The 13,634-nt window shown below is 47.2% G+C and overlaps 1 protein-coding gene across 4 annotated transcripts; it reads right to left on the bottom strand.

Moving 5' to 3' along the window:
- Positions 1-395: 395 nt before the first annotated feature.
- ENPP5 (ectonucleotide pyrophosphatase/phosphodiesterase family member 5) lies at positions 396-10,255 on the bottom strand. 4 transcript variants are annotated; one of them, XM_077317243.1, is made up of 4 exons: positions 10,110-10,255; positions 5,424-6,290; positions 3,079-3,255; positions 396-1,777 (listed from the first exon to the last, which is right to left on the bottom strand). In XM_077317243.1, the coding sequence occupies exons 2-4, from the start codon at positions 6,250-6,252 to the stop codon at positions 1,395-1,397; spliced, it is 1,389 nt and encodes a 462-aa protein (XP_077173358.1). In that variant the 5' UTR covers positions 6,253-6,290; positions 10,110-10,255; the 3' UTR covers positions 396-1,394. The 4 variants fall into 4 exon arrangements, with proteins under 4 accessions (XP_077173358.1, XP_077173350.1, XP_077173351.1 ...); XM_077317235.1 differs by having other exon boundaries at positions 10,086-10,232; XM_077317236.1 differs by having other exon boundaries at positions 10,097-10,215.
- Between the last annotated feature and the right edge of the window lie 3,379 nt (positions 10,256-13,634).

Here is a 13,634-nt window from a genome sequence, read left to right as displayed (position 1 = left end):
CTTGTGGAGCCAAGTTTCTTCTCTTGCCTTTAGCAGATTATAGTTGAACATCTGATGTTCTTTTTCTGCTGGTGATACCTCCAGAAGTCTCATTATACAATGCTGAGAAATAAATTATCCATTGAACTAATGGGAAAACCCAAAAGGCATATACTTGTAACAGAGAAGACATGTAAGGATCCTACAAACGTGCCTTGACATCAGCCATCAAAGCTTGCATTCAGATATATTGCTATGTGATTTATGTATAATCACATTTTGTTTTTGAGCCTTCTTGCCCTTCAAAATGTTGCATTACACTAAAGTGAATTTTTTATGTGTATGGAAGTTAATTTAGGAAAATTCTGTTCATTTAGAAGTTTGGAAGAGTTGGTTTAATACACACCACAGGGTGGCAAGGTTAACTGCTTTTATTGTGTCTGTGTTTGTGGGGGGGGGGGATGCCAACAGGTACATTTGATACAAAATAAGTAACTGGTATAGTCCAAGCTATAGCTGAACCTGCCCGTTACACCAGAAAACCTGAGACACACAATGGAAGCTGGCTTCTGGGAATTGGAGTCCATGGACATCTGGAGGGCCGCAGTTTGACTACCCCTGATCTGATCTGTACAGTTCTTAAGCAAATGATCCATGCATGAGCTTAAGAAGTCTTAAGTTCACCAATCTTTCCATTACTTAAACCAAGGCCAGATATTACAGTGCTTTCTAGGGTTGCATCTTCTAAGTCAACTAAAATCCATGCAGCTCGGCTTAGGATATTCCTGTAAAGTCTATTATTCCATAGTAATTTTATGTGCCAAGTTGTCTTACTGCCAAGTCAACTACTGATAAACCATGAACACAATTATTTTAAACTAAAATACAATTAATCTTATACCAAACATGTTTTTTTTACACATCTTCTACAGTTTAAGCTTCCCTTAATTTTCACTGAAATCCTATTAAAAGTCTGCATCTTGTACAACCACTACCACACTTGGCTTAGTATCAGGTCAAGCTGTTTCAGTAAGTTTATATATTAACAACTACCAGGGCACACTTCATTTTTTAAATCTGCAAAACAATATTAGCCATGATTCTGTCCAAGACAGTGATTTGATACAACGGAGATAGACGAATTCCAGAAAGTGCATTTAAGACAACGATTTTGTTCTCAAAATTTCTAGTAGTTCAGAATGGCACAAAAGTGTCAGATCAATAATTAGCGGCTAGCAGTTCTCCTTAAAAGGCTTAACACTTCAAAACAGTCTTTGTTAAAGAGCTCCCAATTCATAAACATACTTCCAGAACCTGATCAGGCCATCTACAGATTCTTGTGGATTTCCACTTAAACTGCCTCTGGAAAAGCTCTTAACTAAGAATATAAAGGCAATCCTTGTCTCAAAAACAAGTTAACTTTGTAGTAGTGGCTGAGTTATTTCGGTGTGTTGAACCCATGTAGCCGAGACCTGGCTGCGGGTTAAATGTTTGATGAACACTATAAGAAAACCAATGACAAGTATGCTGCCAAGTAAAACACCAAAGAAACTGGCATACGACTCTTGCCGACTTATATCCCGAGGCTCTTTTGAGGCTGTGCTAACAAGGAGATCTTTCACATTGTCGAGGGAACCATTGCTAGGCAGTGGATCAAGCCCCAACAGGTGGCACAACAGTGGATATAAGTCCGTGGAGTTCATAGCTTGCTTGCTGAAGTTCTTTCTAAAGGCTGGCCCATGGGCCAAGAAGATAGGGTGCATGTCCGGCAAGGTGTTGTCATATCCATGGTTGCCAACTGGAAAAAGAAGAGAAGTCTACAATTACTATTCACGTTCCTGTGTCAAGAGAATGACCGACTCTTCAGATGTTATTCTGGGGGATAAATCTGAGGTATGTGGCTTTCGGGACTGGGTCAAGAATGTTTGCACAGCTGGAGTCAGACACAACATACAGGGCTTGAGGAGTTGGGTACCTGGAATGATAAAGACAATTCATATAATCCAGTAATGATTGGGTTGGGCGCTTCAGCTGCCGAAGCGGCCATTCCAGCCCAAATCAGGAAGCCCCATGGCGTGGGGGAGAAGGGGCAGCGCTGGTGTCAGCGCATGCAGGTGCAGAGCTCTGCGCCTGTGTGCACAAGCTGACTGGTGCGCCGGCACCTCCCCTCCCCCTAGTAATGATGTTAGCTGTTCAATTGTGTCTGACTCCTGGCAATCCTATGGGTCAACTGTTGCCACGTTTTTCGATCTTGCACCACAAGAGCAGTATTTTAAGTGAGATGGGTCTTTTCTGTGGCCTCTGTCAGCCATTTAGCAGAAAGAAATCCCCCCCAAAAAAGAATGTCCACCCCCATGCCCTGAGGCTCCCGTGCATTGCTCTCAGAAATGCCTCCCTCGGGGCTGTCAGAGGCTCCTTCCCAGCAGGCCTGAAAGGAGGGAGAGGGAGCGCAACCACCAGCCTCCTGCCATCTCTGTCAGGGTTCTGAGGCAATTTACAGTTAGACATGACAGTTAGGACAGCCTTGAGGGGAAAAGGTTAGGAACAGACTGGCAGCAATGTCTCCAGATTGCCCCTGGCTGGGCTGGGTGGGCGGGTTGGGAGGCGCTTTGGATGGAACTCTGGTCTGTCCTGGTGAGGGCCCAATCAGAAGGCACGACTGGCCCCTTACCCGACTGGCTGGAATTCTTGTCAGTCCAGGGCCAAGGGGCCAATCGTTGGCCCCTGTTTCCTACCCTGGACTCAGCCCACCTCCCTTAGCCTTACTGTTTTATTTATACCGCTCCCTGAGCGGTTGGCAGATTATCAATGCATACCCAAAGGAAGAATACTTATTTTATGTCTCAACAGAAGGAGTATTTTGAAAACAGTTGTGGCTACATTCACATTTACCATCTTTTCTAGAGTACCTTTCTGCACCCAGCATGATGGAGTAGTTCTTTTCCTTGCAATACAAGAGGTTACTTAGAGCCAACTAGCAAGGCTGATTGGGCAAAAGGAATTTTAGCTTCTCCAAAAAAAAATCAGACATAACACTGGATCACACTGGCTCTTGTTAGATTATTTCCGGCAGTCCATAAGGTATGAAACAGTACTCACATTCAAAGAGGTCAGATTTGTTTTGCAAGATCTCCCATCCTTCATCAGCCACCGCTAAGATTGGCTGGATTCTACTGCTGTGTCTGTAGTGCAGCCTACTTGGAATGTCCTCCTTTTTATAGACAGTCATGTTGGGATGAGCTTTGACCAAAGCATTGTATATGTCATCAAGTTTGCCTTCAGATAAATTTAAAAAAAGGAAAGGTTTAATTACCAAATCCTGACAAATTTCTCCCTCTACAGATCATAGAATCATAGAGTTGGAAGGGACCTCATGGGTCATCTAGTCTAACTATGCAGAACACTCACATCCCTATCGCTCATCCACTCTAACATGCCACCCCCTTGAACCTTCACAGAATCAGCCTCTCCGTCAGATGGCTATCCTGCCTCTGTTTAAAAATCTCCAAAGATGGAGAACCCACCACCTCCCGAGGAAGCCTGTTCCACTGAGAAACCACTGTCAGGAACTTCTTCCTGATGTTTAGATGGAATTTATTTTGAATTAATTTCATCCCATTGGTTATGGTCCGTCCCTCCGGATCGCTCTCTCAAGTTAACCGTTTTAATTTGTTGCTCACCGTCTACCTTTATGTATGGACTGGTAACTTCCATTTCAATATATCTGAAGAAGTGTGCGTGCACATGAAAGCTTATATCTTGAGTAAAACTTTTCTGGTCTTAAAGGTGCCCCTGGACTTGAACTTTGCTCTGTTGCAATTCAGCATAACTTCATAACAGAATTAATACACTGAAAAGCCTTTGCTTAGAACCACATTATGTTGCTTATTAGTTAGCTATGTGGGTCTGACAACATGCCCTGTTTAAGAAGGGAACATGGACACCTTTGAGCCTAACTGTCTACAATCTCTTCTCAGTGAAGCTATTCAGAGGCAGTGGGAGTGAAGCACCTTGTCTTTAAACAGCATTGCAGCTACACAGTGCTTTTCAACTGCTAAGGAAAGTGCAGTGGGAAAAGGGCATTTCATGGCATGACTACTTACCACAATTTGGGCTTTTAGCAGACCCACAAAATATTTTATGTGTTGACTGTACACAGGACTCTGTTCAGCTCTTGAGTGCCATTATAGCTTCCCTCTAGCTGATTTACTGCTAGTACGTAAACACTGCAAACGGGAGGACAGGTACATGGATTGGAACCCTTTGACTGTGGGAACCCATGACCACAAAGTATTTACCTGCACAGTGTTCCACATCTCTAACATCTCATGAAGAAGTGAGGTTCAGTCATACAATTTACAGGGAGGAAGAGAGTAGCTGTGTGGCTGTGCGGCAGCAGCCCATCTCCCAATTACTACTGGGTGGGACCAGCCTGATCTTGTCAGATCTCAGATGCTAAGCATGGTCAGCCATGGTTAATATTTGGATGGGAGACCACCAAGGAAAGCCAGAGTTGGGATACAGAGGCAGGCCATGGCAAACCAGCTTTAAATATCTTTTGCCTTGGAAAGCCCACAAGGTTGCCATACGTCAGCTGTGACTTGATGTCAACCCCCCAAAACAACTGCTTAGGCAGATTTGGCTGTGTTTTTTTAATGTTTGTTTTTAATATATGCCAGGGATTCCCAATCGGGTCCGAGGACACCCAGGGGTCTGCGGGAACACCACCGGGGGTCTGTGGCCTTTTCCCTCCTAGCTTAATGGACTTGGCCACAAGCCAGGGAACTGGCTGCTTCCTTTCCTCCCCCTCCCGAATGTGAGTTGTCTCGTGGTTTCTGGACCTGGGAGGGAGCAGAGCCTGCATGCCTACCACTGCCTTCAATTACCTCCCGTCTCTCCCTCCCTCAGTTCTCAGTGTGGTGATGTCACTTCCTGTGGCATGTCATTTCTGAGGTGGATGGCAGGGCGGCATGGCCGGCCGACATCACTTCCAGGGCTCCTTGAAGCCTAAGTAATTATTTCAGGGGCTCCCTCCTTGGCCAAAAGGTTGAAAAATGCTGATCTAAGCGTTTGTTTTAACTTTTGTTTTCACCTTGATACCCTGCATACATTCTGGTTTTTCTTGCACCTTGCACCTTGTTGCTATATTTTTAGCTGCCTTGAATCCAAAGAGAGAAAGAGGGATATGTTTTTGTTTTTTTTAATAAACTCTTTGGGACAACCTAAAGATAACCAGCACCCTTGGTTTTTTTCTAGTTAAATGCCGTTTATGGAAGATTGCCATAAGTGTTTTCCTGTAATCTGAAAAACAAGCTTTAAAAGAATCTCGTCTTCTAATCTTGAACAAGGTAGCAATTGACAGGCCCTCTAATCCTCAAGCTTTTAAATGTAAATGGGTGTCAATGCTAAATTCTCCCTTCTAACAAAATCCAAATCTTTCTTACCTTCTGCTGGCAAAATTGCTACATCAGGCGAATGGTCAATCATTGTATACAAGTCACTGTCCACATACTGGTCAAGTTCTATGATCCTGTCTGTTGACAACTGTGCCATTCCATGGTCGCTTGTGATAATGACATTCAAAGTGTCCCACAAGTCTGCTCTCTTCAGCTCCCGCACAAGATGGCTCAGCAGATCATCAATCTCTGTAATGACCGACTCCATGCGAGGGTTATCTGGCCCCAAAATGTGTCCCATCTCATCTGGCTGTTCCCAATACAGCAGTCCGAGGTTTATGGGATCTTCTGCTGTGAACCATTCAATAAGCTTGGCAACACGTTCTTGAAACGAAACAGATTTATTGTAAGGCAGGTAGTGCGTGGGAAAGGCCCCATGTATCTTGACATCAGTTCCCGGCCACATTGCAGCTCCACTTCTATGTCCCTGGATCTGATTACTGACCCATACTGGAAAAGCGTGTTCCCAGAACTTTGAGTTATAGATTGTCATGTGGTTCATGGAGAAAGTTTCATTCAAAACTGGATCGTACATCTCATTGGCAACTATACCGTGGTTCTCTGCATAAAGACCCGTCACCATCGTGTAATGGTTAGGAAAAGTCTTGGTAATGAACACGTTTGTGACCTGTTCAACATGAATGCCACACTTGATTACCTCGTGGAAACTGGGAGTTGGGAATTTAAAGATATAATCCCATCTAAAGCCATCAAACGATACAAGTAATACTCGCTGTTGTTTCGGCAAAAAACTCTCCGTCCTTGGGAAAATCAGTGTACAGAACACCAGGAATCTGCAACAGCCATTCCAATTCATCCCTGCAGACAGCTTTGATCAGCACACAAGGTACGCATCTGTAAAGTCAAAAGGCATAAGAGGCAGCAAGGATTGGCAAATAAAAAGATTATTTACTTCATGTGTACCCTGCCCAGTGTGATATGGTTAAGAGTAGCGGCTTCTAATCTGGAGGATGGAGATCGAGTCCCCACTCCTCCTCTGCCTGCAGCCAGCTGGGTGACCTTGGGCCAATCACAGTTCTCAGCACTCTCTCAACCCCACCTACCTCCCAGGGTGTCTGTTGTGGGGAGAGGAAGGGAAGGCGATGCAAGCCACTTTGAGACTCCTTCGGGTAGTGAAAAATGGGGTATAAAAGCCATCATCTTTTCCCCCCCATAAAAATAACCCTGATAGGGTTGGATATTTTGGTGTCCGAAGCGCCCGTTCGCACCCAAAGTCGCAGATTAATTACATTGCTCTCTTCCACCATTTCTGGCAGCACTTTTGGAGGGTAAGAAGCTCGAAAAGGCGGCAGACCACAGTGAGACAGCAAGGAGATGAGAAATGGCCGGGAGGCGCAATAATATTTAGCACTATGCCATTCAGCTGGCGTAACACTATTTTTAGTGATCTGCGGAAATGCCCTAAGAGTTGGTTTTTATATGCTGCTTTTATCTACCAGGAGGAATCAAAACGGCTTACAATTGCCTTCCCTTTCCTCTCCCCACAACAGACACTCTGTGAGGTAAGTGAAGCTGAGAAGGACCTGATATTACTGCTCGGTCAGAACAGCTCTATCAAGGCTGTGATGAGTCCAAGATCACCCAGCTGGTGCATGTGGAGGAGGAGCGGGAAATCAAACCCAATTTGCCAGATTAGAAGCCGCCACTCTTAATTGCTACACCACACAATATTATCAGTGTCCACTGTGATATGATCTTCATGTACAGGAAAAGCTAAGCCTCTTAAGGTCAATGGATCTGTGACTGAGCACCCATATTTTAAAAAAGGGAATCCTACAGTGTCATAAGCAAAAGCCATTTGACAATTCCTTCCTAGTCTATCCAACATCCCTCTAGAGTGGTAATAAACCCACTTTGCAGAATCTGTCCTCAGCAGATTGGTTCAGGTGGTTAGCTCTGTTGGCCTGAAGCAACAGTACAAACTTTGAGTCCAGTGGCACCACTAAGACCCAGGGACACTGGGCTCAAGCTCTGTTCTCAGCAGAGTTCACTGTACTCCGAAGCGCCAGCTCAAAGTGGATGTCTAACCCAAGACTGGGATGTGTTTCAAAGCCTGAGGTTGACTTTTTCCTGAGCACAATGCCAATTCACCAATGCATGCTGTACAGCAGCAAGAAGTTGGCTGCGGACCATTTCTTTCACAGTAAAAATGGATAGCAGCTAAATATTGTGACTGATTCTGGATGGAATAACAGCCACACTACCCTCTCGCCCCGGCCCGTCTCAATCTGTACATGAAAACAAAGCCACAGAGCAGTCAGACTGACCAGCGCAGGAATGAAATGCAAGAAATGCTTGCTGGCTCACAGGTGTTCTGTTTTCCTGCAGACCTGACTGGGAGGGCCTAGAAGGGTGTACCTCTGCTCAGGATTTCACTGTATACGAAAGGGCTGAGATATTTAGGGAAGAATGAAAAATCACAAAACCAAGCAGAATTTCTTGGGCAGGCTCAATCTGGGGTTTCTCAACACGTGGAGTCCACAAGGAAAGGTCTAATACACAGTAGAGCTAAGGATTCATCTCTCTCGGAAATCATTGGCTTCAAGACTACATAGGATATTGCCCAGGGGTAGTCAAACTGCGGCCCTCCAGATGTCCATGAACTACAATTCCCAGGAGCCCCTGCCAGCGAACGCTGGCAGGGGCTCCTGGGAATTGTAGTCCATGGACATCTGGAGGGCCGCAGTTTGACTACCCCTGATATTGACTCACAGCTTGAAAGCATGAGGCACTGATCTCCAGGAAGACCCAGTCAGGTGACAGAACTTATTAAACTAAATAACTGCAGATTGCTCAGAACTGGAAAGGTTACTGGAGCAAGCAAGCAAGCGAGGATGAAAGAGAAACACACTCGACAAGCAAAAAATGCCCAGCATCATAGAACCTCTGGACAGAACAGAGGTCTGTTGTCTTCCATAGAGAAGGGGAAAAAGACATCAGCATGACACTGTGACCAATGGTGGATAGAGAAACAGCCAGAAATGGCTCTCTCACACAGACACCAGCTCTTTAACCCGCACAGTATTTGTCATTGACCAAACTTAGATCCTGCCTATTTGCCCCTCATCAGAGCAACCAAGCCAGCTTACAAAAAAAAACCAAACATGTATTAAACAGCATTACTAAACAGCAATACTACCCATGTATTAAACAGCATTAGTACCAAACCATCATTCCAATAAATAAAACCAAGTCAAAACCAAAGTGGTGTGTAAAGTGCCATCAAGTAACTGCTGGCTTACGTCAACCCTGCAGGGTTTTCAAGGCAAGAAACAAACACAGGTCGGCCATTGCCTGCCTCTGGGTAGCAACCATGGACTTCCTTGATGGTCTCCCATCCAAGGACTCACCAGGAATGATACTGCCTAGCAGCCAAGTTCTTACCAGACAGGGCTAGCCTGAGTCATCCAAGTCAGGGTCACCAAAGCAGCTGACAGATTTTAAAAAATGCACAGTAAATGGAGGGGGGGGGGAAGCTTAACCATCTCTAAAGGTAAAGGTATCCCCTGTGCAAGCACCGGGTCATGTCCGACCCTTGGGGTGACACCCTCTAGCGTTTTCATGGCAGACTCAATACGGGGTGGTTTGCCAGTGTCTTCCCCAGTCATTACCGTTTACCCACCAGCAAGCTGGGTACTCATTCTACCAACTTGGGAAGGATGAAAGGCTGAGTCAACCTTGAGCCGGCTGCTGGGATTGAACTCCCAGCTTCATGGGCAGAGCTTTCAGACTGCATGTCTGCTGCCTTACCACCTTGCGCCACAAGAGGCTCTTAACCATCTCTAGAACCAAACAAAAACGACTTGAAATGCATATATACAATAAATAAAACACGGAGCTAAAATGGCATTTAGGTAAGAGCTTTCCAGGAGAACGCATGGGAAGGTGGCAAAGCACCCCCCCCCCTTGAGGCATGAGAAAAGAGCAAGAGTCAAGGACCATCTTAAAGACTAAAAAAAATTGCGGCAGGTAGTTTTGGGAAGTCCCAGCTCACTTCTGCAGATCCAGCTGGGATGTGAGCCCCCCTGTCCTTATGCCTCGGAGTGCGGAGTGATTTCGGATGCAAGCGGCTGACGTAAGATATAAGGGCAGATAGGCTCCCATCCTTGCTGATACCTGGAGAACAGATTCAAATGGGTAGCCGTGTTGGTCTGAAGTCGCACAATAAAACCAAAGTCCAGTAGCACCTTTATGACCGACAAAGATTTATTCAGGGTGTGAGCTTTCGAGTGCAAGCAACACTTGCACTCGAAAGCTCACGCCCTGAATAAATCTTTGTCAGTCTTAAAGGTGCTACTGGACTCTGGTTTTATTGTGATACCTGAAGTGAGCCCTGGCTCAAGAAAGCCCCTCCCCTGCCGCACCTGCTGTTGGTCTTTCAGGTGCTGCTGGACTCCGGCTCTCTTCGCCTGCAGTAGGCAAACGCGGCCCCCCATCTTGATCTACTCAACACTGCGGGAGAGCCAACAGAGGTGTTCATGCCGGTGTCTTCCCCCCTCCCCCTGTCCAGCCTCAACGGGCGGGGTGGGGACGAGGACACACGAGGCCTGCAGCCCCTACACCCCCTGCCCCGCCCGCCCAGCTGAAGCAGCCTGGTGGAGAGAGGAGGAAAGGGGGCTTCAGCCGTACCTGAGCCGTACCTGCCCTGCGCACCTGTCCCCTCACGCGCCAATGCCAAGCGACCGGCCAGCAAGCCCCGCCTCCTCTATCGCAACCGCCCTATGGCGACTAAGCCACGCCCCTCCCGCGAGCGAGCCTGGGGCCCCGCGGCGTTCGCCGCCTGCGCAGAAGCCTTTGGCCGCCGGTCGGCGGTTGCGCCGCCTGGATGCGGCCGTTGTGTCACGTGACGAAAGCCAACTGGCAACGGGTGTGGGGGAGGGGCTGGCAGGATGAGGCGGGAAACACCGGACTGTTTTCCACATTCGCGCTCTTCCCTCCCCTGGAGAAAGTGGCATCGCACCCCGCTTAGGTCCTTGTCCTCCCCAGGCCCCGTCCCCAAATTTCCAAGTTTCCCAGCCTGGAGCTGGTGAATTCCCTACCAGTTAGCCGAGGGGGGCCTGGCCACCCTGTTATAAGACTTTTTGATTTTGATAGAAATTAAATAATTCAGTGGAATGACTGCTAACTCAGGACTGGTAATTTCCTGCAAGTTTGAGGGTGGAGCCAGCGGGGGGGGGAGGGGGTTGTAGTCTTGTAGACCAGGTTCTCAACTTCCAGCTGGGGCCTGGAGATTGTCTGTAATTACAATTTATCTCCAAGGCTACAGGGATCAATTCCTCTGGAGCAGTGGTCCCCAACCTTTCTGAGGCTGGGGACCGGCAGGGCAACTGCCCCGCGCATCGCGCGGCCGAAATCGCACATGCGTAGCACATGCGCAAAAGTGCCGCGCATGCGTGATTTCGGCCATGCGTGCGCGGCGCGGCCCTGATTTTCTCTCCCCGCCCTCCCGCAGTAAGAAGCTTCCCGGGCCGCAAGTTTTTTACTGCGGGGAGGGGGGTGGGGAGAGGGAGCTGCGGCCCGGTGCCATGGCCTTCGCGGCCCGGCACTGGGCCGCGGCCCGCAGGTTGGGGACCACTGCTCTGGAGGATGTAGCTGCCTTTATGGCATTATGCCTTCTTAGTGTCCCCCCTCGCCAAATCCCAGACTCCACCCCCAAATCTCTAGCATTTTCACAATCCAGTGGTGGTTCCAACTCTGCGAAAGAGTCCATCGCCCCAAAGCAGACATTCGGGGTCAAATTTTAGATTTTAGTCTGATGTCAATACGTGTTATATATTAGATTCAGTTCACTTCTCTGAGTCCCCCAAGATGAGAGTAGCTAATGCTGCCAGCAAGTGGGTAGACATGCCATTGTTTCTTCAACATATTGACCCTGGGATTTTCTCACTCTGCATTAACATAATTTTTTTCCAGAAGGAAATTTCTGTTTTTCCCCACCTCAAGATAGAAATATGTCACCGTAGAATAGAATGTGGTAGACTACAGCCAGCCAGCTTGGTGTAAGTGTTTGAGAGTGGTGGACTGTAAGCTGGGTTTGATTTCCCACTCCTCCACATGCTGGGTGACCCTGGGCCATTCACAGTTCTCTCAAAGTTCACAGCCCCACCTGCTTCACAAAAGTGCCTGTTGTGGGTAGAGGAAGGGAAGGTGATCGTAAGCCGCTTTGAGAGTCCTTCAGGTAGAGAAAAGCAGGGTATTAAAAGCTTCTCTGGCGACCCAGTGTGGGAGAGAGTGTGGAGAGGAAGGGAAAGGTGTTTATAAGCTGCTTTGGGCCAGTCACACACACTCAGCCTCACCTACCTAACAAGGTTATCGTGTGAATAAAACAGAGAAGAGTGAACAATGTAAGCTGCTTTGTTCTCCCTCTGGAGCAGAGGACATCTGCAGAGTGGGTTTTGCCACTGGCTTCTCAGAGAGGCAGAAGCAAAAAAGAAAAGCCTTCCCCCTTCCCCTTCCGGTCCTATGCTGTGGCATCTCCTCTCTCCCCAGTTGTTCTCCTACCTCAAGACAGGGAGACAGCATAGTGTGAGCTCTAATTTTAGCAAATTTATTCCTAATTACTGTATATATTCAACTATAAGCTGAGTTTTTCAGCACATTTTTTCATTGAAAAAGCCCCTCAGCTTATACTCTAGTATATACAGTAATTGAAATAAATTACCGTATTTGCCGGCGTATAAGACGACTGGGCGTATAAGACGACCCCCCAACATTTCCACTCAAAATATAGAGCTTGTTACATTACAGTACTATGGGCCACTATGGGCAGCTATGTCTATCCCAACTGAAGTGCACCCGGGATATAGGACAACCCCCCCACTTGGAGGCATGTTTTTCAGGGGGGGGGGGGAAGTAGTCTTATACGCCAGCAAATACTGTACTTTAAACAGATGCTGAAGCTAGCCAAATCATTGCAATGCTAAGGAAATTAGCCTACAGGAAGGCATGTTTTTGGGAAAAAAACATTTCCTGGCCAAGCATAGAAGGTTTTTCCTTTTTGAAAATCTTCTGTGTTTGGCCAGGAAAGTATATAAGACTCTTACCTGCCTTCTGTTGCTGGCATCCTGGTCCGTGCTGCTGTGTCTGGTAGATTCTTACAGTCTGACTCCCAAAGAGTGTGCTGCTGGCTGGCTGGCTACTGCGCTGAACATTGGAGGATTGTCACTGAAGAAGACATCAACGGTTTGACTGAGGGACTCTGATCTTTTTTCCTCTTGCCTTTGCTTGTCTTCTTCCTCTTCTTAATTACCTCTTCCAAACTATTATTTTGGTTACTGTGGAAGGAGGGGGGTGGCTTTGGGGGTGCTTTGGGATTCACTGTTTCTTTCTCCTAGTGTTTCTTCTTCTATCTGAGGGGCAGCATTGTTTGGCTTTTCTTCTTGGGGTTGTGTTCCTTTTAAAATATGATTTTTACAGTTCTTTCAGTGTTCAGTTTTACAGTTATTTATTTCAGTGTTTTGTTCTGGGGGGCACTGTTGTTGTAGTTAGAGTTGTCTATTCTCCCAGTTTGGTAGCTGTTGTACTTGTAGGTTGCCAACTTCGAGTACTGTTGTTCTGCTCTGGTTTTCTGGCCTGGAAGGCACTGTTTAGTTCTACTGCCAGAGCTGTTCTCACAGAGCAGTTCTGTCAGAGCTCTGGCAGGAGGAGAGGAAGGGAAGGCAATTGTAAGCCGCTTTGAGACTCTTTTGGTTAGTGAACAGCTTGTCTTTTAAAATAATGCTACATCCAGCCTGAAAATGAGTTCTGTTGAGCTCAAAAAAATAGAAGAGTTGATTTTTATACTCTGCTTTTCATTACCCAAAGAAGTCTCAAAGCAGCTTACAATTGCCTCCCTTCCTCTCCCCACAACAGACACCCTGTGAGGGAGATGAGGCTGAGGGAACCCTGATGTCACTGCTCGGTCAGAACAGCTTTATCAATGCTGTGGTGAGCCCAGTCTGCACTCCTAAGCACTATACCAAGCTGGCTTGTTATGATGACAAACCCTCTAGAACGGGGGTAATCAACCCCCGGGCTGCGGCCCAAAGGCCACGGTACTGGGCCGCCGGCAGCCGCACCTGCCTCCCCCCCCCCCCAGTGAGAAGGAAGGGAAGAGGCAGGCGTGGCTGCCGGGATGCCGGCGATACAAACGTGCATGCGTGCACTTGCCGTGCATGGGCGTTGCACCCCCTGGTGGCG

The sequence above is a fragment of the Paroedura picta genome, chromosome 1, assembly GCF_049243985.1.
Source record: "Paroedura picta isolate Pp20150507F chromosome 1, Ppicta_v3.0, whole genome shotgun sequence".
NCBI lineage: Eukaryota > Metazoa > Chordata > Lepidosauria > Squamata > Gekkonidae > Paroedura > Paroedura picta.
This window is presented reverse-complemented; position numbering and strand designations above follow the sequence as displayed.

Coding starts and splice junctions, on each gene's coding strand:
- ENPP5 (XM_077317243.1), bottom strand. CDS start 6,252: ATGAATTGGAATGGCTGTTGCAGATTCCTGGTGTTCTGTACACTGATT. Junction 3,256..5,423: donor AGCAATTTTGCCAGCAGAAG/GTAAGAAAGATT, acceptor ATTTATCTGAAG/GCAAACTTGATGACATATAC. Junction 1,778..3,078: donor CAAATCTGACCTCTTTGAAT/GTGAGTACTGTT, acceptor TTCTTTTTCCAG/TTGGCAACCATGGATATGAC.